This window comes from Desmodus rotundus, chromosome 5 (assembly GCF_022682495.2).
Source record: "Desmodus rotundus isolate HL8 chromosome 5, HLdesRot8A.1, whole genome shotgun sequence".
In the NCBI taxonomy this organism is placed as follows: Eukaryota; Metazoa; Chordata; class Mammalia; order Chiroptera; family Phyllostomidae; genus Desmodus; species Desmodus rotundus.
The window spans coordinates 47,455,448-47,482,644 of record NC_071391.1 but is presented as its reverse complement, the minus strand read 5'-3'; the positions used below and the strand labels follow the sequence as shown (position 1 = coordinate 47,482,644).

The 27,197-nt window shown below is 39.2% G+C and overlaps 3 protein-coding genes and 1 pseudogene across 7 annotated transcripts in view; 2 read left to right on the top strand and 2 right to left on the bottom strand.

Annotated features, from left to right (window-relative positions):
• PAAF1 (proteasomal ATPase associated factor 1) overlaps positions 1 to 14,245 on the bottom strand; it is a 32,481-nt gene extending 18,236 nt beyond the window's left edge. Inside the window, exons 1-4 of one of the 2 annotated variants that reach the window (XM_024572664.3) lie at positions 14,158 to 14,245; positions 12,646 to 12,686; positions 9,270 to 9,373; positions 4,907 to 4,996 (exon numbers count right to left, since the gene is read on the bottom strand). In XM_024572664.3, the coding sequence (XP_024428432.1) occupies positions 4,907 to 4,996; positions 9,270 to 9,373; positions 12,646 to 12,686; positions 14,158 to 14,204 (282 nt within the window). In that variant the 5' untranslated portion in view covers positions 14,205 to 14,245. Of the gene's footprint in view, positions 1 to 4,906; positions 4,997 to 6,846; positions 6,866 to 9,269; positions 9,374 to 12,645; positions 12,687 to 14,157 lie in introns of those variants that run through there. The other variant, XM_024572666.4, reaches the window with a different exon arrangement.
• On the top strand, positions 11,371 to 11,454 carry LOC112316140 (small nucleolar RNA U3; annotated as a pseudogene).
• A 66-nt stretch (positions 14,246 to 14,311) lies between the features above and the next one.
• Positions 14,312 to 17,497, top strand: COA4 (cytochrome c oxidase assembly factor 4 homolog). 4 transcript variants are annotated; one of them, XM_045181863.3, is made up of 2 exons: positions 14,312 to 14,335; positions 16,639 to 17,497. In XM_045181863.3, the coding sequence occupies exon 2, from the start codon at positions 16,651 to 16,653 to the stop codon at positions 16,903 to 16,905; it is 255 nt and encodes an 84-aa protein (XP_045037798.1). In that variant the 5' UTR covers positions 14,312 to 14,335; positions 16,639 to 16,650; the 3' UTR covers positions 16,906 to 17,497. The 4 variants fall into 4 exon arrangements, with proteins under 4 accessions (XP_045037798.1, XP_045037796.2, XP_024428437.1 ...); XM_045181861.3 differs by lacking the exon at positions 14,312 to 14,335 and adding an exon at positions 14,363 to 14,589; XM_024572669.4 differs by lacking the exon at positions 14,312 to 14,335 and adding an exon at positions 14,364 to 14,493.
• Positions 17,498 to 26,217: 8,720 nt separating this feature from the next.
• The window catches only part of MRPL48 (mitochondrial ribosomal protein L48), a 46,034-nt gene continuing 45,054 nt past the window's right edge, over positions 26,218 to 27,197 (bottom strand). Inside the window, exon 8 of the mRNA XM_024572578.3 lies at positions 26,218 to 26,516. Within this exon, the coding sequence (XP_024428346.2) occupies positions 26,442 to 26,516 (75 nt within the window). The 3' untranslated portion in view covers positions 26,218 to 26,441. The remainder of the gene's footprint in view (positions 26,517 to 27,197) is intronic.

Here is a 27,197-nt window from a genome sequence, read left to right as displayed (position 1 = left end):
ATCACCAATAGTGCCAAGGCTGCCAAGGTTGGGACACTCTGATATGTGGTACTGTGTCCTCCCAGTTAATGTACTGTCCCTGGAGGCGACACAGATACTGTGTTATCTATCTGTGTTGCATATTTTGGGTACCGAGTTCCTAGACCTAAAAAGCAATTAAGTCTGAATTACCCAGTTCTTTCAAAGTGACAAAACATTGAAGAGCACACTACAGGTCACACAGCTGTTTCCTGCCTCTGAACTTTTATTACAGAAAAAGAAAAAGGCACTAACATTTACTGAATAGGTGTTTTGTTCCAGACACACGACAGACACTACCTTCATGTAATTCCCTCAAAAATCTGTAAGATAGGTAATGTATTATATCTGTTTTTCAAACGAGGAATTTGAGGTTTAAAAAGTGGTTAAGTAATTTTCCCAACATGACATAGTAAAGTCAGGCCAGAAACCCAGGTCAGAGTCCAAAGCTAAAGATCCCTTCCTTAGTCACAGCGCAAGGACAGACAGATTGATGGGACAGTCCTAAATACTGGAAAAGATGACGATTCAAACCAGTGAGATAAAGGATGAATTATTTTATAGTGTTGACATGCTAATCATTTCAAAAAGAATTAAGTTAGATTCCCTACTTCAAACCAAATAACAAAGTTAAAATGTAAAAAATAAATAAAAATCCAAAGAAAACACTATATTTACAATTTTAATTAACAAACATTTATATTGTGCTTACTATGTTCCAGGCCTAATTCTAACTGCTTTAATCCTCATAACAACCCTAAGAGGTAAATCCTATTTTCACCCCCAGTTATGTGGCCTAAGGTCACACAGTTAGTAAGTGGCAGGACCAAGATTTGAACCCTGGGAATCAAATCCAATGAGTTTGTCTCTGGAATCAATACTCTTACAAACTATGTTATGCAAGCAAAAGTGGTTTTATATATATTCACATGAGATTATATATATCATGGACTACCCTAAGCAAGACTCCAAAGGCAGTTACCATAAAGGAATAAATTGATGGGTTTTAATATCTAGAAATATTAAATATCTGTACGTCAAAAGACATCATAAGCAAACAATAATAAACAATAAGCTAGAAAAAACAATATGCAATATATCTGGCATAGGATCAATACTCTTATTATTATAAAAGCTCTTAACAATAAAGAAACAAATTCACCCCCTAAAGCAAGGGACATAAAGGAAAGAGTAAACAAATGGGGCCTCATCAAAATAAAAAGCTTCTGCATGGCTAAAGAAAACAGCACTAAAATACAAAGAGAACCAACAGTAAGGGAAAACATATTTGCCAAGGATACCTCAGACAAGGGCCTGATCTCCAAAATATATAAAGAACTCACACGACTCCACTCCAGGAAGACAAACAACCCAATTAAAAAATGGGCAAAGGACTTGAACAGACACTTCTCCAAGGAAGACATACAGAGGGCCCAAAGACATATGAAAAGATGCTCACTCACTAGCCATCAGAGAGATGCAAACTATAACCACAATGAGGTACCATCTCACACCAGTCAGAGTGGCCAACATAAACAAATCCACAAACAAATGTTGGAGAGGATGCGGAGAAAAGGGAACCCTAGTGCACTGTTGGTGGGAATGCAGACTGGTGAGGCCACTGTGGAAAACAGTATGGAAATTTACTCAGAAAACTAAAAATGGAAGTGCCCTTTGACCCAGCAATTCCGCTGCTGGGATTATACCCTAAGAACCCTGAAACACCAATCCAAAAGAACCTGTGCACCCCAATGTTCATAGGAGCACAATTTATAATAGCCAAGTACTGGAAGCAACCTAAGTGCCCATCAGCAAACGAGTGGATCCAAACACTATGGTATATTTACACAATGGAATTCTACGCAGCAGAGAGAAAGAAGGAGCTTATACCCTTTGCAACAGCATGGATGGAACTGGAGAGCATTATGCTAAGTGAAATAAGCCAGACGGTGAGGGACAAATACCATATGATCTCACCTTTAACTGGAACATAATAAATAGAAGAAAAAAGGAAACAAAATATAACCAGAGACATTGAAGTTAAGAACAATCTAACAATGGTCAGGGGGGAGTGGGAAGGGGACAGTGAGGAGAGGGGATTACAGGAACTACTATAAAGGACACATGGACAAAATCAAGGGGGAGGGTGGAGGTGGGGGAGGGAGGGGGGTTCAGCTGGGGTGGGGTGGAGGGATGGGGAGAAAAGGCATTCAACTGTAATTGAATAACAATAAAAAATTAAAAAAAAAAAAAGAAACAAATTCACACTTAGGCCCTGGCTGAGTAGCTCAGTCGAGTATTGACCCAATATGCCAAGGCTGCAGGCTCAATCCCCGGCCAGGGCACATGCAAGACTCAGCCAATGAACGCATACATAAGTTCAACAGCAAATCGATGTCTCTCTTTCTCCTGTCTCTCTCTCTCTCCCGCCCTCCCTTCTCTCTCTTTCTCTAAAAAATCAATTTAAAAAAATGGGCAAAGGACATGAAGAGTGGCCAATAAATATATGAAAATGTGGTCAATTCATGATTAGTCAAAAGAATGCAAATTAAAATAAAACGAACTCCCTCAAATAGGTAAAACTTAAAAATTTTAATACACAGTATGTTAAGTCAGATTTGTAGAAAAGCAATAATACAGTTAGAACCTTTGTAGGCAATGGACAGGGCCCAGTGATAGGTCAACTAATCAACAATTTCAGTTAAAGCAGAAAATAATGAAAAATGATGCATAATACCTACATTTTGTTTTAACTCAAATATACAAATGTACATCAAAAATAACTAATCTTTTCATTAGTCCACCGATTACTACAAGAAGTAGTTCACTTTCGCTTTCCTTTTAATAAACTATAACCAAAAGGCACAATTTACAATTTCCAGTTTCTTTGAAGTAAGGTAAGTCTTTATTCACACTTACAAAGCAATCTAGGAACAAAAAGTCATCTAGGGTTTTTTTTTAAAAAAGATTTATTATATTTATTTTTTAGAGGGAGGGGAAGGAAGGGAGAAAGAGAGAGAAACATCAATATGAGAGAGAAACATCAATTGGTTGCCTCTTGGATGTGCCCCGAATGGGGACTGAACCTGCAACCCAGGCATGTGGCCAGACCAGGAATCGAACTGGCGACCTTTTGCTTTGTGAGATGATGCCCAACCAACTGAGCCACACTGGTCAGGGCTAGGTTGTTTTTCATTTTTTAAAAATCTTTCCCCTAACATTTTGCATTTATCTTGCTCACTCATACTATAATAGCAGTTTAAAAAATCAAGCAAACAAAAAAACCCTCTTCTTTACCAAGTCTTTACAAAGCAATCAACTTAGTTTTCAGACATAATCATTCTCTGCCTTTTCACACTCATATTTCATTAGTTCAACATATTTAATTAACATAATTTCAAAACCAGTGTAACTGGCATCCTTGGTAAGCACTCAACTTACCCAGTAGAGTCAGAAGTATGTAGACCTCAAAGAGCTTAAAGACCGTGAATATGCTGTGGGCATCAGCCAGGATATTTCACAGAGGAAATGCAGAGCAAAAGTTGACTGAACGGGTCAGTTAAGTGGATGTCAGTCAGAACATACCAAAAGCCTTGTCATTTGCATTCCTTGGGACTCAGCAACTCTACTTTTACCAATGTATTCTAATTCTTCCTATCTTTATAAGCCAAGGGTTAACTCTATCATCAAAATAGGAATTTATGAAATTGAAATACTTGAATGTCCATAACATAAGACTGGAAAAACAAATTATAGTAAAATCATATAGTGGAATACTATGCAGCTCTTAAAAGAATACATAGAAAGATGACACAGAATGATGTACATAAAATTTTTTTAATTAAAAAAAATTTTGTTATTCTCACCCAAGGACATTCCTTACTGATTTTAGAAAGAGGGGAAGGAAGGGAGAGAAAGGAGGGACAGAAACATTGATTGGTTGCCTCTCCTGCATACCCCAACCAGGGACTGAACCCACAACCTAGGCGTGTGCTCCGCGACCAGGAATTGAACCCACTACTCTTTGGTTTATGAGATGATGCTCCAACCAACTGAGCCATACCTGCCGGGGTCATAATATATTATTAAAGAATAAAGACCAAGTCATAAAATAGCAAGTACTGTAAAACCTATTTTGGTAAAATGTTTAAAGAAAAAAGATTGGGAGGATCAAGTAAAATAATGATACACAAAGCTTAGCATGATGCTGGCACATAGCAGGCAATCAATAAATGTTAGCCATTACTACTATGATTACTATTAATAAAGACTGTATAAAACAGTTCACAACAGTTATCTTTAGGTTACAGAAAGATGAGTGACTCACTTTTGTTTGTTCCCTAGATTCTCATCCCTAAACATGTATTTGTTTTGCAGTAAGGGAAAAAATAGCTGTTTATAAAAATGTACCACACAATAAGAAGTGGACGCTTTAAAATAACCAGTTTATCCACCTATTTCTTACTTCTGCTTCCAAAAGCCCACAGTAGTAGAAAGGGCTTTTTCAAAAAGACCTTTGAAAATTATTCCCCAATAAGCTGTACTTAGAATTTTGAGAACATGTCCCCATCCTGTAGGCAAAGGGACAAAAATATGAGCAGTGGCAAATTATGCAAGCATCAGCTACTACCACCATTACCCAAAAGCCTGTGAGTAGCTCTGCTAAAACATGGAAGACAATTCCACTTCAAAGTTCCTTTCTCTAAGTGTACACCTATTCTACATGGCCCAAGTACCAGTTTTGCCAAACACTATCACACTTCATCAGCTGTTATAATCACAGTAAGTGAATGGCACATTAATTATTAATGTTTACAGCACTAGACAAGTAGATAAAATAAAAAATTACATGGTATTACATTTCTCCTCATTTTATCAAAATACTTACACTCTTTGCATGAATTTTGGAAAAAGTAGTATATGGTGCCAAAAACTTTGAAGATGCATTTTCCTTTGGACATGAAACGTGAATGCTTTTCTAAGGAGAGAGAAAGATGAAATACATCAGTAAAGCTACTCCAACGGAATTAAAGCCTCTTAAAAAGAACAGCAGGACAAGAGGAAATCCTCATCTTTGAAGTGTATCCTCTCTGACCCTCCTTCCCCCACCCACAAAACTATCACTCCCTTGTAGCTGAGCAGTCCTTTCACTGCAGGCCTGCAAGGTAATTTGGTACCACTGAGATGTCACTATCTTTTTATGTTAAACTGTCCCATAGAAGACAAACCAATAATAAGATACAACAGACAAACATGACAGCATCAATTTTTTAGAAGAAAATCTAATACCAGTACTCTTAATTAGCAGTGGGGCAAGGAACAGGATCAGCAGATGCGAGGCAACAGCACAGCCCTCAAGCCTGGAGCCTAACGGCCTAGTCTAAAAGTCAATTTGCTGCCTGTCAGAACTTTCAGAAAAAGTGTTAGACCACTGACAGCCATTCCACAGTTACCCGAGAGCACTGGTACAGTAAATAACGGTACACTCGTACAGTGTGTAGGGCCTGGTCAGGCTGGCGGTGCCCATTCCCACCTAGGACTGAAACTGGCTGTACGTGCTCGCAGCCTGGTCACCGCCACAGACAAAGCTGTATTACGATTCCCCATGTGTCTGGCCCAGACATTATCACAGATCTTCCAGCTACTGTAGCAAGATAACACTAGTGACAATAGTAGGAAGTTACACCTAGAACCAGATGTTAGATTCAGGAGACATGACTTGCTAACGGCAGCCTTTGTAGCCATTCCAAGTAAGTATGTTGGTATTTCAAGGCAGCATGTGCAGATATATAAAAGGCTTAGTACACAAACCCTTCCTCAGGGATTGGATATGACAATGCCTTACTCTAACTAGCGGAAAACCAACACTGTCATCTCAGTGTGTATCTCCTAACAGAGCTGAGGAGCTGCACCTACAAATGGGCCCCTAACCTGTTATCTCTTCCATAACAGTACTTCAAAGTTTCTGGAAATTCTGCTGGATAATGAAAATATCTTCAATAATCAAGATTTTCTGAAACCTCTTTATAAGACTAATTTATATACAACAAGCACAGTCCTCAGTTTATTCGAAAAAAGTTTTTAAATTATAATTTATCACTGAAAATCAATATGCTCTTATTACAGGTCTTCTACTCCTTTAAAAAGGCAATTGGAATATCTATACAAACAGTACTTTCTTAGCCAGCATATCCATGCCTGGCTGCCTGCAGTCCTTTCATTAAATGAGTTTTTGCTTCTAACCGCGTGACATAGCCCCTACAGCTGCCAGAGCGCTGACCTGGATTTGGAATTGTCTCCTGTACCCAAAACTAGGCGTCAGCTAAACCCTCCGGGCTAAATATTCATACCAAGCAAGGATGCAAAGGGCTCTGAAAGCTTAGTGCTTGGGTTTCTGTAAGCACTGGTTTACTCTCAGAAGACTTCATTTCTTCAGGGCCAATTATGTGAAAGATTTCAAGAATCAGTGGTTTTCTCCTGCTTATCAAACCTGTAAATTAACCTTTAATCCATAAACAGACTAGGAAGGAAGATAAACGCTGAACTACCTTCCAATGTCAGCAGCAGAGAATCATGCTTTTAATGAAAATATTTTAAAGAAAAGCTGCAAGAGATAGCAACATAGACAGAATTTAGGGTTGGGGGGTTGGAGAAGGGAGTATGAGTATTCCACACTAAGGTAAAATTCAAAGTGAAACTTTTATCTTTTGGGGTTAGGTTTTTAAGCATATTGATAGATCTGTTTAAAAGAACAATGTAGCAACATCAAATAGCAAAGTGACTCATGGCAATTAGGAAACAAATGAATGCTCAACCATAAGCACTTACTGTCTGACCCAGCAGGTACACAGCAGAAACTAGCAATGATGTTGGAAGGTAAGAATTGTTTCAGGGCCTGAGTATGAAGGGAAGAAAGAAGTCAGCACCCAGACTGTGGATGGACAGCAGTGAAACACCCAGGACAAATATAGCCTTGCCAGGGGGTATTATACCTGAAGTTAACAGAACTCCAGTCTAAGGAGCTCTGATTATTAGGGGTTAATGAACCTTTCTGGGTCTATCTGCAAAATAGAAATTTAAAATGTCAACCCAAAAAGACTATCACAATAAACAATAACTCATTTTTGTAATATTTTATAGTTTCATTCATATGCAGTCTCACTCCCCACTAACCAGCCTATGAGGTAGAATATTAGCTCTGTTTTATAGATGAGGAAACTGAGGCTCAAGGAACTAAGTTATTTGTCCAAAATAATATATTTTTCTTTTTTTAAAATTTAATTTATTGGAGTGAGATTGGCTAATAAAATTATGTAGGTTTCATGTGTACAATTCTTAATATATCTGTATATTGTAGTGTGTTTACCACCCCAAGTCAAGTCTCCTTCCATCACCCTTTATACCCCCCATACCCTCTTCTACCTCCTCCAACTCCCCTTTCCCTCTGGTAATCGCCATACTGCTGTCTTGTCTATGCGTTTGTACTAGTAAGTGTCGGAGTTAACTATGAGTTGGACAGATCTTCTGAGACTTTCTACAATTCCACAGCTGTTCATAAAAAACAAACATTAAGAATATACTGTATTTTGCTGTGTATAATGCACCCCCATGTATAATGCGCACCCATATTTTTGGCTCAAACTTTCAGAAAAAAAAAATCTCTCATTTTAATTTTTTAATTCAATTATTTATTTATATTAGAAACAAAACTGATGATCATATTCCAGGGTATTATTTTGCATGTTGATATTGCTATTGCTTCATAGAGTTACACTTTTAACACATAAGCATAAATATAAGAATTAAAAACATTTATATAGATATGGAATTAGTTCTACCCATGTATAATGCGCATCCTTATTTTTCCCGCAAAAATTTGGGGAAAAAAGTGTGCATTACACACAGCAAAATATGGTGTTAACATGCAGCCTATCACCTTGCACAGAGGGTAATGAATGAACATTCGCTAAATATGTCATGTAGAAAACCAAGTACAGGTTCGGACAAAAGTAAGGCCTGCTTGAGTGTGGTTGGTAGGGTACACGAATGTCTTGCACGAGATGGGCAGCAATATGAACATTTCATCTTAAATGTCATATGGTGTGCTTGAGTGTGATATAGTTATATTACAGAATGACATGCTCATGATTTTGTAATTAAAAAAAGGGGCATTGTTTGTGCCAGACCTGCATTTTCTGTTCTTGTCAGTATACCAGAAATATTTTACAACTACAAAAGTTTAATTACATAAGAAAAAAGAAAGGAAGAAAGGCTAGTTTACCCTTCGGAAATCATCTCACCAGAGCATATTGGCTGCACCCATCAGAATGAGCAAGAAAAGTCAGATCATGGGTTCTGCCACACTTAGCTTGGTTATCCACTCACCTCAAAGAGCAATGAGAAAAAGAATCACCATGGGCCATCCAGACATTATAGTGCTATGCAGACAATATGGTAGGTACCAGCCACATAAAGTTGTTGAGCACTCAAAATATGGCCAATGCAAATGAATTTTAAATTTTATTTAAAGTTTAATTTAAAAATTGATATTTGATTCCATTATTAGGAAACTTTTTAAGTATGTAATCTATGTCTTTAATTTTATAAAACCTAAATACATAGCAAGTATTTCTAATAACAAAATTAGAGTCTGAATTGAGATGTGCTGTAAGTGTAAAACACACATAGGATCTCAAAGACAATATGAAAAAAGAAATGCAAACTGTCTCATTAATAATTTTACTTACAGTTAGAAATAATATTTTAAATATTTTTATAAACATAAAAATGTATTTATATAGTGTATGTATTTATGTACTATATATATATATATTCCCCCCCCCCCCAACCACAACCCAAAGGGAAACTTTATGGGAAATAAATGGAGGATACTGAGCTTCTGGAAAATATATGCAATATGCATGATACATTAAAGTTAAATAAGATATATTATTTAAATTAACCTCACTGTTTCTTTTTGGAGCTACTAGAACATTTAAAATGAGTGGCTCACATTATTAATCTGTTGGAAAGCACTGGTATAAGGGAAGAGGAAGTCTGATTGCATTTAAAAGTATATGTAACTACAAAAGGAAAACTCTGACATTCAAAGGCAGTAAAAACTGTGATTACTGTACAAGTGAAATGGAGATGACACTGATACACACACACCAGTATAAACATTTAAAATAGATACATGGGTATGACCATATGCATGGACACAGTGCCATCTATAAGACATAAAAACCTACCTTGTTTATTTCATTCACAATAAATCCTTCCGAAGCTGTAACCTCTGGGACGCCATCAGGGCCAATTCCTTGACAGGTTAGGCTGCCATACAAGGTTGGTTTCCCTATATAGCACAAAAGAAGCATGTCTCAAAAAATAGTAAGAATTTAACATTTTTTCTCCTTGAAGGTATCTGTTTAGATGGTAGGAAATTGGTTCATGAAAGAAAACCAGGTACTGATGTTAAAAATGAGCCGAAGTAGGAAGAATACTCACCTAAGTGACCCTAATTTGAGAGGAATACACTGAAGGGCTAAAAACTAAGAAGAGATTTAGAGACACACACAATGCAGCATTTGCAGAGAAAGATACTAAAGTGATCTGAACCTCAGTTTTACTGGCTGTGAAATGTAATTCTTCCAGGATGAAAGGTGAAGATCAACATGAATATACATGTCTTTATCCACACTATACTCATATATGTATAATACACAGTAGAGAGAGCTAAGCTTTATTAATCTGGAAAATGTACTTAAGTAGAACCATATGGGCTAAATAAGACATTATTTTATACATTAGTATATGCAGATGGTAGAATGGAGTTAAAACCATTCCCTTATAATCCCCTTCAGCACCCTATATATACAATTCTGTAGCAGCCAGTAACATGCTGTTTACATTTCTGACCTCCCATTGGACTATTAAGTCCTAGAGTTCAGAAACTAGCAGGTTGCTATAAATTATTCAGCGAATGACTGTTGGCACCAAACTGAAGTTCTAGGAGTAAGAGGGAAATAAAAGCCATTCTGGATTCACAGAGTAGGGGGGCTTTGTAGAGACAGGGGGACCTTGAAAGAAAGATAGGACCAGGCAGGAGATAAAGGAGGGGGGCATGTCAAGAACAAAAGAAAGTCTGAAAGAACAAGGAGAAGGGAGGCACCAATTAATACACCAGTTTGGTTACAACAGTCATGGAAATGGAAGTTGAAGGACACTGACAGGGGAACTCACAATCTAGGCTAGAAGTTTGGACTAGAGAAGATCTAGTGAAGAAGCTTTTGGCAAAGAAGTGGCATGAAATGCTAGCTAAAAAAGATGCCACAAAAACAGGATTCAGGAATTCTGCGCTTGGTCCCACTCCATGAATCCCTCCTGGCTTTACTAGCTGCCCTATGAAGTCTGGCCCTCACGATACATGATTTCAACCAATCTCCTGCTGGCACACTCAAATGACCTTTCTACATTTGTAAAGTCACTGAAATGATCAGTCTTAGTATTTTTTAAATCTATATAATAGAATTAGAATTAATCAAACTACCCACCTTCTAGATTCCTACATGCAAGCTGCTGAGTGCTGCTACAGAAAAGCACACAATTGTGCAGATTAACACAATTCATGTTCCCAAACACTGCAGTTTTGCCCTCCTTTTATTCTTTCTATTCCTCACAGCAGCCAATTCTCATGACACCTACACTGCCATCAAAACTTTCTTCCTTCAGCCCTGGTTGATGTGGCTCAGTGGATTGAGTGCCAGCCTGTGAACCAAGGGATCGCCAGTTCGATTCCCAGTCAGGGCACATGCCTGGGTTAAGGGTCAGGTCCCCAGGCAGGGGGCACATGAGAGGCAACCACACACTGATGGTTCTCTCCTTCCCTTTCTCCCTCCCTTCCCCCCTCTCTCTAAAAATAAATAAATAAAATCTTAAAAAACAACAACAACCTTCTTCCTTCATAACAGCCAAAAAGTGGAAACAACTCAAATGTCCATCAATTGAAGAATGGATAAAAATGTGGTATAATCATACAATAGAATATTACTTGGCCACAAAAAGAAATGAATGCTACAAAATGGATGAACCTTATATGTCACGCTGAGTCAGACAGACACAGAAGGCCATATATCATATAATTCCATTTACATGAAATGTCCATAATAGGCAAATCAATAGAGACAGGAAGAATCAGTGGCTAGAAGGCGAGGGAAATGGGAAGTGACTGGTATAAGGGTATAGGATTTCTTTTAAGGATGATGAAAAATGTTCTGAAATTGGATATCAGTGACAGACATACATATGAGTATACCAAAATCCACAGATTTTACACTTTAAAAAGATCAACCTAAGACTATACTTTCAGGGATCATTTCTATAGTTCATTACTAAAAAGTTCAACCTTATGGTTTGTGAATTATATCTCAATAAAGATGTTATAAAAGAATTAGAATACTAATAGTACCTACCTCATAGGGTTGTAAGAATAATTAATGTATGTAAAGCATCCAGTACATAGATAGCACACATTTTAATTCAATAAAACTGTTATTTAAAACAACCCAAAACTCTCTTCCCTTAAGAGCTGACCCCACCTCCAATATCACAAAGAAAACTGGGACTATAAGATACTTTCACATTTCCATGCCCATGCCTATGTATTTATTTGTATTTGTATTTATTTGTAACTTAATTCAGTCTCCTTTTCTGTCCTCTAAGACACTGGTTTTTGGCTAGTCCTTCTCTCCTCTACCTATACCTATATTTTAACTGCTCTCCAATTAGTTCCGATCTTTAAAAACAAAACAATACTCTTGACTATGAGCCCTTCTAGCTAACATCCTCTCTTCTTCTATGTAGCACCAATTTCCACAAAACTGTTTAAAACTAGTTCTCATAAAACTAGAATATATTATTATATAAAACCATCAAAGTTATCTGAAATAAAAAATAATCAGTAAAACAAATGTTCTCACAAATTTATGGGGTTTTTTTGTTTTGTTTTTAGTGTTCCCACACTAAGTGCAAATGAATGGACGGGAATAACACAGGAGTGTCATTCCGAGGAAAAATTGATTAAGACTTGGGAGCTCTGGATACGGCAGGGTGAAGTGTCTAGGTTTTACACTCTGATGCCTAGAATGATAGTAAATTAAGAAATGAGAAAATTAGGAAAGAGAACCTGTTTGGTGACAGAAGTGCTCAGCTTGATTTTGGATGTGAGAAACTCAAGATGACAACTAGAGCTTCAAGCAGAAGCAGCTAGCATACAACTGCTTGAAACTGAAGAGAGGTCAGGGCTAGAGCTAGAGATAATAGGAATCATCATCAAGGTCACACTTCAAGCTATAGAACTGCTTAGAATACAATAATATATGGCTAAGAGACTGTTTGAGATGCATCAGCAATGTCTCTATGGAAGTGTTCATGGCTTCCAAATGGAAAACCAATCTGAAGGCCTTCCCCTAGAATGGAGGAGCTGGGTGATGTCAGTGCAGCACAGACTGGTCAAGAAGGTTGGAGGACCATGAGCACTGTGCAAGGAATTTGGGCCAGGAGAAAGCAGGAAGCTTTCTTCTAGGGGTAGTAAATCCTCCTTCTCTAAGGGGAATTTAAGGACATTACCTGGAGGGTGACAGCTCAGCCAGGCCTCCCCTTCATCTTTCCTATGAAGAGAGACAAAGCCTAATTAGGCTCACTGAACACTGAAAAGGATGCCACTGATGCAAGCGGAGAAAGATTATATAATTTCCAGTTTGGCCACAGTATTTAAATAAAATCCAGTCTAACATCTCACCCAGGCATAAATCATTCCAAGACAAACTTTATTTGTTGAAGGAATATTAGTGGATTAAGTGTTTAATGCATATATCTGTTGGTTAAGTGAAGCTCAATTAATTCATCAGCAGGGAGTTCACTATTCATTACTAGCTGTGTAGCTCTGAAAAATCAAGAATATAGATATTTTTGGGATTATTGTAAGCAAGGCCCTGTGCTAGATACTTTGCATATAGCATCATTAACCCTCAAAACAATTTAACAAGGTATCTCTTATTATTTCCATGTTAAAGATTAAAAAACTGAAGCTGAGAGAGAAGTGACTTGCCCAAGGTCACTTTGCTATGAAGCAGGAATTGACACCTGGGACTAGTATACAAGGTCTGTGTTCTATCACCTTACAGACTTTCTTCATGATTTAGAATGCACTTCCCCAATCATTCACATCATTATCTCATCACACTAACACTCGGGCCTAGGCGTTTAGGTTGCCGGCAACTATCACTTTTTTGCTGCACGGTCTTGGACAACTTACTTCCTCTGAACCTGATGCAGCATTCTCTCATAGGCACCTGGTGGCCCTCGATAAACGTGTTCTTCCTTTATTATCTATCACAAATTCTGTGCTGCAGTACGTAATGTGTTATTTTATTTTGCCCACTTAGTAAGGTATAAGTTTCTTAAATGCAAGACTGTTATTCATCTTTACCATTGTTTCAATTAGAAAAACCCTTATTAGTAGTAATGGTTGCCATTCATGACACTGCTGTCCTCATCCTGGTACCTAGAGAAATAAATATGTTAAATAAATGAACTGTTTGCTGTGTATTCCCAATTAAACTGTCAGCTTGAGGGCAAGAACCACCCCTTCGGTTTAGAGTACACATCTGAACTGCGTCTGAAGAGCGCCGAGCATCTATCTAGGTCAGAGTATGGTCATGGCAGATGCTACGTGGTTTACTGAATACAGTGGTTTAAACGACAAACACACTCAAAGACAATGTGGTGGTGGTGAGTACTGGGACTTTGGCAAATAGCTGACGACCAATAAACATCTACTAAATGACTATAACTACTCGGCCTCCTGCCTCCCAGTTTTCCTGTTCCTCTCCAAATCTTTGATCCTAGTCCTGATGCTGAGATCACACAGCGTTCAAATGTTCTCTTAGCCTCAGGACAGCCCATCTGGGAATGAAAAAACAATGACCATGTGGGTTTCGGACTTCTTTTTCTAGACTCAGTGCTCGCTCAACAATTGATGAGTAGCCCCTACGAATATCCTGGATTGGGCATGACTCTCGACGTAAAGGCAACATCCATTACTCGCCTATTCTGTCCTGATTCTAGATCTGGATTCACCTGAGGGCTTGGGCCCAGTCGCTCTGAATCCTCAAAGGCGCCGCCATCTTGACCCCACCTCACCAGCCCGCCTCTTCCGCTCTTTTCCGGAAATGGGTCCTCCGAAAGGGCTGAGGCGAGTACGAAGGGTGGGACCTACACTGGACCTACACCGAGAGGCCACCAATGAGAACGCGCGGTGGGTCCCTTCCTCTCTTTCCCCCACCCCCTCCCCGCAACTTCCTTTACGCGCGCGTCCACCGGGCTGGTTCTCGGCTCGAGTTTCGGAAGAGTGCCAACTGCTTACGAAACTGACGTGCTGGAGCGCGCTTTCGGGTCCTGCTGTCTGCCTGTTCGGTGAGCCCTGGGTGCCGTGTTCTTGCTTGGTGAAGCGTGACGAGCAAAACGGGGGCGAGCCTGCGCCCTCTCCTGAAGGTGGGAGAGGAGCCTCAGGTGATTTGGCCACCTGGATTTCTCTGCTTTTCCATTCTTTCCTTGCCTTCCTAGTCCAGACCGGCCATCTAGCTTGCCCTGATCTCTGAGCAAGGGTCTTCCTCTGTTTACTGCCAAGGAGACTGAAGCCGATATGTAGGGGGGAAAAGAGTACGGTAGCATTTCCTGAGTCCAGTTGTAGCCCAAGTATTTGGCACCATTATGTTAAACCTTACAGTAATTCTGCTAGTTAAATATTGTCTCAAGGAGGAAACGGAAAAAGATTGCATGGTAAAGCGTGTGCCGGCATTCAAACCCGGATTTCTTGGTTTAGAATTTAAGGCACTTTGCTTTCTACTGTGCTTGCTCTAAGGTTTGCACCTTGCCTTTAAAGAGCTCACAATGTATTTAGGAAGAGGAAACATGTACAGTAATAGGAACTATCATTTATTGAACTCTTTTGCACGTGCCAGGCCCCTTACACGCATTATCTCATTTAGTCTTTAACAATCTTGTGGGGCATATATTATCTCTGTTTTTCAAAAGCGATATGAAGTGATTTGTTCAAGGTCACCCAATATGTCAGTGACAAAGCTAGTTTCCAACACTGGTTTGTTTCAAAGCCCATTTTCCCCCTCCTCAGGTTATACTGCCCCCAAAGTGAATGAGTTTATGCAGCACTATGGAGTGCTTGAATCCTTTTCCACTTCCCATTGCCCTCTAAACACCCTAACATGGCTAACAGGGCCTGGCTGTAGTCAAATACTGTGTCATCTTGCCAGTTTCATTTGTTTTGTTTTCTTCTCATACTTTATTCTCCAGCCGTACAGAACTTTCCGTTGCTCTTGTGTCAAATTATATTACCACCCGCCCCTCCTGCGCTTCCATTGACGGGGATATTCTTCTTTCCATCTCTGGCTAACTCCTGTTCATCCTTTAGGAGTCAGTTTAGAAATCAATTCCTCCAGGAAACCTTCCCTGCCTATTTCTACCCTTGTCAGGATTAGGCATCACTCCACTGTGTTCCCAATCTGAGCTATCTGTACACAGTGTATAGTAAGCTGCCTGTTTACTTGTCTAGATTATAAATTCTGTGAAGGCAGGAATTGTATCTCAATTCTAGCGTAGTGTCTGGTATATGATAGGTACTCAGTGATCATTCGTTGAATAAGTCAGACACAGGAAAGGCAGTAAGAAGTTCTAGTTCCTATATAGTCTTATGGTGAAATTTGTACAAAGGCTGAGATCATTTCTCTTAAAGCCTTTTTTTAAGTTCCTTCTGTATGCTACCTTTTGTTCAGCGTTCTGAAGCAGACGATCTTTGGAAGAAGTTTGGGCAAATACAACTCATGTTAAGTACCTCACAGACTCATCTCTTGCCTGGCCACCACATGCTGTATGTTACAGCCACTCAACTCTTTCCATTCCTCCCATATGTCAAACTATACCCATTCTTGGGTTCTCTCCCTAGTGTTAAACTTTGTTCTTCTCCAGCCATAGAATAAGGCCAATGTTAGAAGAAAGATTAATTCTTTCTTTCTTTAGTTTTTTAATGCTCACCCAAGGATATGTTCATTGCTTCTAGAGGAAGGGATAGAGAGAGAGAGAGACAGAAATATCGATTGATTGCCTCCCATATGCACCCTGACCGGAAATTGAACCTCCAACCTTGTGGTGTATGGGATGATGCTCCAACGGAGCCACTCAGCCAGGACGAGATTAATTCTTGGCATGTGAATCAGAGATAGCTTCTTCAGAAAGGTGACATTTCACCTAATTCAAATTCCATTAGCAGAATCCATCTGAGTTTATTTACTGTTGTTCTAAGTATTCTCACATACTTTATTTCATTCTTTTTAGTTCAAACCATTTTGTATGCCTGCTGTGTGCCAGGCCTAGTGCTGAAGACACCCAGTTGAATGAGGCCCATTATCTGTCTTCAAATAGCTTAGTCTCCAGAGACATACTCATAAATAAGCTATAATAGTGCAGTGATCAGTGTAATTTATAATAGAGGAGCCCCATATAGAATCATTCTCCTATTCTAACCTTGCTTCCATTGATGTCTAGAGACACCTAAAGATGTCAGCTCAAGGCCATACCTGGGCCCGACAGGTGAAGAAGGAGGGTGAGGAAGAGGACCCACTGGACCAGCTGATCTCCCGCTCTGGCTGTGCTGCTTCCCACTATGCAGTGCAGGAGTGCATGGCCCAGCACCAGGACTGGCGACAGTGCCAGCCACAGGTGCAGGCCTTCAGGGACTGCATGAGTGAACAGCAGGCAAGGCGGCGGGAGGAGCTGCAGAGGAGGAAAGAACAAGGCAGTGTCCACAGCTGAGACCCCAAACCATCTGTCCTCAGAGGTTGGCTTGCAGAAACTAGCACCCAGAGAAATCATGGGAGAGAGAAATCCTGAACAGCAGACATGTGGGCCAAAGGGGTGTAAAACTCGGGGACGGTCACTGGGATTGGAGTTGAGAGCCAGGAAGCCACGAGTGTAGACATGACTGTCACAGAAAGAGCTGTCACATTTTCATCATAAGACCCACACATCCTGTTCCACGAATATTAAATATTGACCAATATTTGCATTGGAATACGAAGACTGGGGTTAAGGCATGCTCTTCTACTGTATACTTTGGGTCAGTGTGCCAAGTACTGAGCTGATTATATGGACATTGAACTTTAGAAGTAAATTCATAATCTAAAGGTAAATTGGTTACCTATTCATGTCTTCATCTATTCAGTCATTGGTTCAACAACAGCAAGTTTTTCTCAGACCTTCTCTAGTGCCAGGCCCTGTTGGAAACTGATGTGATAAATAATATGATCTCTGCCTTCGGGTTGTTTAGTGTAGTCTGACAGACAAATAAAACCACCCTGGAACAACTAAATCCTGACAGTGATATAAATGACTTTCTCTTTCATAAGTTGTCTTGGATGTTTCATTGTCTCCTTAAGCAAATGTGAAAACAAAAACATGGAGTGACTCATTCAGAGTCTGTTGAATTGACACATACAGAGTTTGACATCATCACACTTTCAACCCCAAAAACATACAATGTTAGCTTGACATTTAAAAAGTACATTTAACATAAAATACAGATTTTCGCTTTTGAAAAATAGAGAAGCTATCAACATGGAGTTGAACGTATTGTTACTTGACAACAATTTGCTAGTGCTTCACACAGTTTCTTTTTTAGGTGGTTGTGTTCTCTGGCTCATATTTGCCACCACTTCTCATTTTCTTCCATGGAATTACATTGCCCATTCTATTTCTGTCTAGCCCTGTAAGGCATTGGGGGTGGGAAGGGAATTGGGAGAGTGACTCCTGTCATAGAAGCTGGAATGCAAAGGGACATGCTGTCATCATCATCAGTAATATTTCTTGTACGTTTGTATCACACACATCTCGTTTTAAGTACATATAAATTAGAAGCACAGATCTGAAGTATAGTAGGCCATAACACTACCTTTATGTTGATATTTGGGGTGGAGAGAAAGAAAAGGGGAGAAGACAGGAGCAATACCAGTTTAAAGAACAAGGAAATGCAATTTCAGCCTTCAAGCAGAAAGGGATGACTGTATATGAGCGTATATATAAAGATGAATGTGTGTTCAGTCCTGTGGGTCATCAGAGGGAGTAGTGTGGACTGGAGCTTTCAGCAAGAATCTCAAAGAGAAGGGAATTGAGTTGAACCTTTATTTTTAGAGAGGGGGGAGAAGGTGAGAAAGGGAGAGAAACATCAATTGGTTGCTTCTTGCACATGCCTCAGACAGGGACTGGCCTGCAACCCAGGAATGTGCCATGACCAGGAAGCAATCAACTGAGGACCTTTTGCCTTGTGGGATGATGCTCAGCCAACTGAGCCATGCCAGTCAAGGCTTGAGTTGAACCTTTAAAGATGAAATAGATATGTAAAAGGAAGGATTACCGTCTGCAGTAAATAAGTACCTAGAATTCAGTAAGAAAAAGAAAATAGGCCAATTGAAAAGTGAACAAAGTTCACCAAAACAGGAAAATGTAAATATATTCTACATCACCGGTAGTAAGATAAATGCAGATTTAAAAACAAAGCTGAGCCCTGGCTGGTGTAGTTCAGTGGATTGAGCACAGGCCTGTGAACCAAAGGGTTGCTGGTTCAATTGCCAGTCAGGGCACATGCCAGGAGGGGGCGCTTGAGAGGCAACCACACAATGTTTCTCTCCCTTTCCCTTTCCCCTCTAAAAAGAAAGAAAATCTTTAAAAAAAAGAGTTTAATTAGCTGATCCTCTTGACAAAAGTCAAAGTATATTGAGTATTGGTGGGGATAGAGAGAAACAGATACGTTCACACTTTGAAGGATTATAATTTAATAAGGCTTTTGGAGGGCAATTTGGTGGGATCTATAAATATTTTAAATATTTAAATGGCAATTCCTCTAGTAGGAGTCCTCTTAAATCACACTGAAGCACACCATATGACATTTTAGGGGAAATGTTCAAATTAAAACTAAATTATTACACCCATATTATTACCCTACCAACCACACTCAAGCAGGCCTTACATCTGCCAGACCCTGTATTTTAGAAGATGTATATAATATGCTCATTGTAGCATTGTTTATAATAGTGAGTAAATGGTCACAATGTGATCATCATTCCTTTAGTAAGGGGAGATTCTAGCAGAGAGGATAAGTAAAAAGAGCTCCAAACCAGCTCTGTGGAGGCAGCAAGTTTTGGAGGGCTCCAGCTCTAACAGGGAGCTAACACTGAGTGGGTAAACAGTGTATTTGGGCAAAGCTTGCTCTATTGCCACCCAAGCCTCTTTCATCAAGTCAGTGGAGATGAGTCCTATTTAATTGGCATACTAAAGGAATTAAATGAGAATATATAATAAGAAGAAATCACTAGCATTTATTGAACTATTAACTAGTGTTTATGGAGCATATAACCCAGGCTGTCTGGTTCCATAGTCTATGTTCTTTTTCCCCGTGATATGCTTTTTTTATTTTTATTTTATCTTTTTAACATTTTAAAAAATTGTTCAAGTACAGTTGTATCCATCCCCACCTTTCCCCCCCACACCCCGAAATATGCTTTCAAATCCTACTATGCTATTTACTAGTTAGGTGATTTGGGGCAAATTACTTAACATCTCAGGCTCTTTTTTTTCTTTTGTAAAAATGCAGTTATGATGCTTTTCTCACAGGCCTCACAACTAATAAATAAATGTAGACCTTCCTCATGGGGTTGTAGAAAGAATGAGTTAATACTGGTATAGCAGGCCTTTGAATAATGTCTCCTTTCAGTGTCATTTTATAATGATGAGAAATGTGGTAGGAACTTAACTCTGCTTTTATCAATTAGCTTATGTAATAAAATTGGTTTCATTATGCATAGTTTTTCTAAAAACTGCAGAACTTATCAACGACGTTAAGTGAGGACTTACTGTAAGGAGCATAGTATAAAGACCTAGTATAAAGAGCGTAGAAACAGTGTTGGGCATTAGTAAGTAGTCACTAAATGTTGGTTGTTATTGTCATTATTCTTGTGTGCTAGTCACTATTCTGAGTTACGTTATATCATTTAATCTCTCATAACACTCCATTAACTCACCTTTACAGAGGAGGAAATAAAGGTCAAATTGAGGATAGACGCCCAAGTGTATCTTCTAAAGCCTGTGCTGTCGTCTGCTCTCTCACAAGCATCTGGTGCCTAGTATGCTTAATACAGTAAGTAACCATAATTACTATTTAAATATTACTTTTTTTAAAGTGATTTACAAAAAGGAAATTAGTGTAAGTTGCCTACAGTGTTTTAGATTTTTTTTTTTTTTTTTTTTTGTCTACAGCCCACAGCTATGCAGTTGGAGTTTAAGGTGGTCCATGCCTGTTCCTATACAATCTACCCCTACCTCTGCAGAGAGGTGTGGTGTCAGGGATGAGTAGAGACTTCTTGGCTGGCTGTGCCCCCTTGCCTAGGTCTCGGGCAGACTCATGATTTGACTCTTCTTTGCAAGGTCCTTAGCTAGGGACTTGGCCCGTGTTCAGTGCAAAGCTGCACTGTAATGTGTTTTACTAGATGAGTAATAAGATACTGCTCACACTCTCCCTCCCTCAGGTAAGGTTGCCAGACTAAGTCCTGGGCTGCTGACTTTAGAAATCCAAAGAGAGCTGGACCAAGTCCAGGTTAAAACCTTACACTTTCCCGCTGTACTGAATGCTAGGGCTCCTTGCTCCAGCAGGGACTTCAAGCAGGTAGAGGAAGTGGAAAGGATTCTTTCTTCCGAAAAGTTTTCTTCTGAAAAACTATCTTCTGAAAACTTTTCATTCTTCAGAGTCTGGGTATTTTGTCTAAATGATGAGCTGATTCCCTAAACCTGAAATGTCAGAGACTGAAAGTTATTCTGAGGGTTTATAAGAACTAAATGAATCATTTCAGATACTCCAGGGAGATCAGACATTTGAAGATAAAAACAGCACAAAGAGATCAAAGTACATGTGAAGTACAAAGTACAAGCACAAGGTACACAGACCACCTCTGTCTGCAGCGCCTTCCCAGCAGGTCTAGTTTTAGACATGCCCAGTGCTCGCTCAGAGAGCTTTCCTTCCGTAAGTACACTGTACATCTTAGAAACAGTGGGAACCGGGGACCTCGGCATTGCTGCAGTGTCTGAGTGGCCAAAATATCCAGATTTAATTTCTTTCTCTGCAACTAAAACATACTCTTTCAGAATGCACAGCTGGCAATTTCCAGCTGTATGGTGGGGAAATAGGAATCCTCAGCCAGAGGAAAGGGACTAACATGAAGCTGAGGAATCTATAGGCCGTAACTAGTAAAACTCACCATTTGACCCCAGGTCCTTGAACATTACTGATCTACATAAAAATCCATTTCATAAAAAATCTCAGTGCTGTGTAGTGAACTAGGAATTGAGTGACCTGGAGCTATCCCTGGCTGTCACTGGTTAACTGGGTGATCTTGGACAAGTCCCTTTCCTTTCCAGACCAGTTAGCTCATCTGTACAATGAAGACCAAAACAGATTATCCCAAAGGTTATGTGTTGATAGAGCCAAAACTAGCACCCAGCTATCCTCATTCCTAACCCATTGACCTTCCCTCTCCTCTCTGGCCTATTTCCCTTGTCTTTACAGCAGTACTAGGTGTAGTTCAACCTTGGCTGAGGTATTCAAAACAAAGTATGCTGATGGAGTGACCTGCTGATACATGCAACACAGATAAAACTAGGGTAAATGAACACAGTCAGACACAAAAGGTTACATATTGTGTGATACTTATGTATAGTACTATACAGGCAAAACTAATCTGGAAATAGAAGTGAGATTAGTGGTTGCTTTTGGGGAAAAGTTAAAGAATGTAAGGGAACTTCCCTGAGTTCCCAAGGGATGATGGAAATATTTATTTTGATAGAAGTATATAGTTTCATGGGTGGCTGTATTTTCAAGACTGATTAAATATACACTTAAAATCTGTTTCACTGTATATAAATTATACCTCAATAGGGAAAAAAATCTTTCAAAAAAGTATGCTGAAGTTTAGAAGGGAAGGTAATATAACATTTTCTGAGCACTTGCTAGCCCATTATATACATTATCTCCATCTCAAACTCCCGAAAGTGAATTATCCCCATTTACAGATTAGAAAACCAGTTTAATGAGATTAAAGTGATTCACCGAGTCCTCAAAACTAATACATGTAGAAACTTAGGAATAGCCCACATTTGTCAGCCTCTTTAAAGTAGGTTGTCCCAGGGAGGGAGACTTCAACCTAGAGCTGGGAGACTTGCATCCCATTTGGTTTCACTGCCATTGGATCCGAAGGAAGTCCATTTCCCCCTGGGCCTCACTGTACAAAGTCAAGTGAAGCTTGTAATTGTTTTGTAACTGAAGTTCTAGCAATCAAAATCTCTCCTGTCCCTCTCACCAGGACGAGGCATATGAGCAATTTCCAATTGTCTCAGGGCAGATTAATTGTGAGCAATGAAGCCCTTTCACTCTGGTGAGAAATCATTAGCCAGGTCAGTGACACAAGAGCTTCAAGGTGACAGAACCCAGCTGCCTCCTGTTTAAGAGGTAAGCCTGACTCATCCCCAGTGATATAATAAAAAGGGATAGACTGGGAATTGGGATCTGAATCCTGCTCCCAGTTCTGCCAATGAGGTGCCCTGTGAACTTGGGTAAAGCACTGCCCTTCCTGGTCTCCTAAACTGCACTTGCTAAAAGAGAGGGTTAGGTTGTCTGGGTCCCAAGGTCCTTCAGCTTTAATGTCTTGTCAATTTATGAAATCCTGCATTCTGCTTTCACAAACTGACGAGGGAAAGTGAACAACTAGAAAAGGCTGCTGTATCCCAGGATCCAAGGGGGTCCATGTGACATTGCCCATTGCCCAGAGGACATGGAGATAGTGTGTATGTGAGTGTACATCTGTCCACCTTTTTATCTTCAGAACGGTACATGCAATACTAAGAATGCTCTGCAGATCACATGATATTATATAGAGAGAACCCTAAAGATTCCATCAAAAAACTACTAGAACTGATAAATGAATTCAGTAAAGCAGCAGGATACAAAATAATTATCCAGAAATCAGTTGTGTGTTTGTACACCAATAATGAACACCAGAGAGGGAAACTAAGGAAAACAATCCCATTTACCAATGGATCAAAAAAAAACCTCCAACAACCTAGGAATAAGTTTAAGCAAGGATGTAAAAGACCTGTACTCGGAAAATTATAAGACACTGAAGAAAGAAACTGAAGGACATACAAGTAATTGGAAGTGTGTACTGTGTTCATGGATGGGAAGAATAAACATCATTAAAATGTCAATACTACCCAAAGCAATCTAGATTTAATGCAATTTCTATCAAGATACCAGTGGCATAGTTGACAGAACTAATACAAATATTCCAAAATTTATATGGAACCACAAAAGATCCTGAATAGCCACAGTAATCTTGAGAAAGAACAAAGTTGGAGGAATCATGCTACCAGGCACCAAAAATACTACAAGGACATAGTAATCAAAACACCATGGTACTAGTATCAAAACACATATATAGATCAATGGAACAGAATAGAAAGCCCCCAAATAAACCCACACCTTTGTGGTCAATTAATACTTGACAAAGGAGGCAAGAACATACAATGGGGTAAAGACAGTCTATTCAATAAATGATGTTGGGAAAATTGGACAGACGGGTGCAAAAAATGAAACTAGACCACCTTCTTACAGCACACACAAGAATAAACTCAAAATGGATTAAAGACTTAAATGTAAGGCTTGAAACCAAAAATTCGTACAGGAAAACATAGGCAATAAAATCTTGGACATTTCTCATAGCAATATTTTTTCTGCTATATCTTCTAAGGCAAAAGAAACAAACAAATGGGGCTACATCAAAATAAAAAGTTTTTGCACAACAAAGGAGACCATCAACAAAATGAAGACAACCCACTGAACAGGAGAACGTATTCACCAATGATGCATCTAATAAGGGGTTAATATCCAAAATACATAAAGAACTTACACAACTCAACACCAAAAGAAACAATCCAATCTCCCATTTGCCTATTTGGCTGACAGGGAAGGAAAAGAACTTGCATGTTAGTGAAGGAAGAAACTGGTGGAACACGGTGAAATCTAGAGTGAAAGCCAAGCTCTTCCAAGGTGTCCTACAGACTATAAAATACAGTTTAACTGAAGTGCGACTTTTTTTGTTAAAATGATTTTAATATTGGAATGCACATTTTAAAAATATGCAAATGAAAAGCTTTAAAACCTGAAAAAAAAAAAGGGGGCAAAAAACCTGAAGACACTTCTCCAAAGATGACATACAGATGGTCAATAGACATATGAAAAGATGCGCAAAGTCACTAATCATCAGAGATAAAAACCACAGTGAGATATCAACCACACCAATCAGAATGACTACCATCAATAAAGCAACAAACAACAAGTGCTGGTGAGGATGTGGAGAAAAGGGAATTCTTGTGCGCTGTTGGTGGGCATGCAGACTGGTGCAACCACTATGGAAAAAAGTATGGAGTTTCCTCAAAAAATTAAAAATGAAACTGCCTTATGACTCAGCAGTTCTACTTCTGGGAATATATCCAGAGAAACCCAAAACACTAATTTGTAAGAATATATGCACCTTTATGTTCACTGCACTGTTATTTACAATAGCCAAGATTTGGAAGCAAATCAACTGCCCATTAGTAGATGAGTGGATAAAAAAAGCTGTGATGCATGTACACAATGGAATACTACTCAGCTGTAAAAAAGAAGGAAATCTTACCTTTTGCTACAGCATGAATGGACTTGGAGAATATTATGCTAAATGAAATAAGTCAGTCAGAGAAAGACAAATATCACATAATTTCACCTATATGTGGAATCTAATGAACAAAATAAACTAACAAAATAGAGAAAGATTCATTGATATAAAGAACAAACTGACAGCTGTCAAAGGGGAGGGGAGTTGAGGGACTGGGTGAAATAGTTGGAGTAATTAAGCAAAAAAACACAAAAAAACCAACCCTCATACACAGACAACAGTATAGGGATTACCAGAGGGAAAGGGAGATGGCAGCAGGTAGAAGAGGGGAAAAGGGGCATAAATGGTGACTTGAATTTGGTGAACACACAATACAATATACAGATGATGTATTATAGAATTATCCACTTGAAACCTGTGTAATTTTATTAACCAATGTCACCCCAATATATCCAATAAATATAAATATATATTAAAATAGTAAAATGCTCTGAGCTCCCACAAACTTGTAGGAGTATCTCAGAGAAGCAATGGAGTACAGGGTAGAAAGTTCTGCCACTAAATAGCTGTGTGACCCTAGGAAGTCACTTCATCTTTCTGAACCTCAGTTTTTCCATCTCTTGAATTGGGATAATACCACCAACCTCAAGGATAATCTGTATATAGTACACAGCATTTATAAGGGCTCAATAAATGTGAGATATACTCACACACACTCAAGACACTGACATGTACTTACACACAGATACCCGATCCACCTGCACACTCATATACACCCTAAAAATCTGGTAGAGTTTTAGGGCTAATGTACCTACCGCAGGGTCTAGCTCAATAAATGATAGCTTTTATGTACAGAAGTATGAATGCATTAATGGTCAGAACAGGGAAAACATTAAGGGTCACTTAGCATCAGTATCACCTAGAAATTTGTAAAAAGTGCAAATTCTGGGCCGTCACTCAGAATTACTAAATCAACATGAGGAGGTAGAGTCTAGCAATTTGTGTTTTACAGAGCTTTCCAGGTAGTCCTGATGCATGCTTACGTTTGAGCAGTAATGACTCAGATCAGGGTTCGACGGTGTTTATAAAGGGCCACATAATAAATGTGGAGCTTTATAGTCTCCGTGACAGCCACTCAACTCTGCCACTATAGCATGAAAGCAGCCATAAATGATACGTGAATGAATGAGCATGGCTCTGTTCCAAGAAACCTTTATTACAAAAACAGGCAATGGGGTTTTAGAACTAGATAAAGGTCATGGCTGCACAACACTGTGAATGTATTAAATACCACTGAATTATTCACTTTAAAATGGTTAGTTTTGTGGTATGTGAATTTCACCTCAATAATCATTTTTTTAAAAAAACACACTCATCATCAGCAGATTTTTATTAGATGGAGGATCCCTAGGTTTGGCTCCAAGGAAGGTGGTGACAATTGTCAAGTACTCCTCCACAGAGGAGAGGACGCATGCCTGGCTGTGGAGATTCATACTTATATCTAAGGGTCCACGTCTCCTGCTTAACTTTGACCACCCAGCAAGTTCTTCCCCTTGGTACTCAGTATCTCCAGTGCTGGCAGGAGTCTTTCATGAGCTAGTTCAACTTGGCTAACAGTTCTTCCAGTTCTGGCCGAGCTTTGAACCTCCCCTGGAAGTCTTCTTCAGAGTGCTGGAGAGAGAAAACATAAGTGGGAATTACTGCAGAGCTTTCAGTTATTCAAATATTCACAGCATCAAAAAAGGATCCACCAGTCACTCTGTAGAGAATAAATCAAATTCAGCTAACCTGTACTGAGTATCTACCATATACCAGACTTGTATTAGGTACCAAAGATTTAATGCTGAATTGGACTTCCTCCCTGCCTTACGTGAACGTATGGTCTAGTGAGAGAAGACATACATAACAAACTAATGTCACAATTCTCTAAGTATCTGCCCTGACTGGTGTGGCTTAGGGGGTCGGGTGGCATCCTACAAAGGCAAGGGTCGCCAGTTTGATTTCCAGTTAGGGCCTGTGCCGGGGTTGCATGTTCAGTCCTTGGTCTGGGTGCATACTAGGGACAACCGATTGGTGTTTCTCCTCACATCAGTGTTTCTCTCCCTCTCTTTCTCCCTCCCCTCCTCTCTAAAAATAAATAAATAAATCTTTGAAAAACCAAAAAAAAAAAAAGTATCACAATATAAGCACTTAAAAAAGAAAGAAAGAAAAGGAGTGCCAAAATTCTCCATTCACAATAGGAAATAACAGACATAGAGACTGGAATATTTCAAATCAGCATGACCAGTACATTTTCTCCCTATATACAGATCTATAATAATAAGCAGAGGCTTAACAAGCATGGACTCAGAA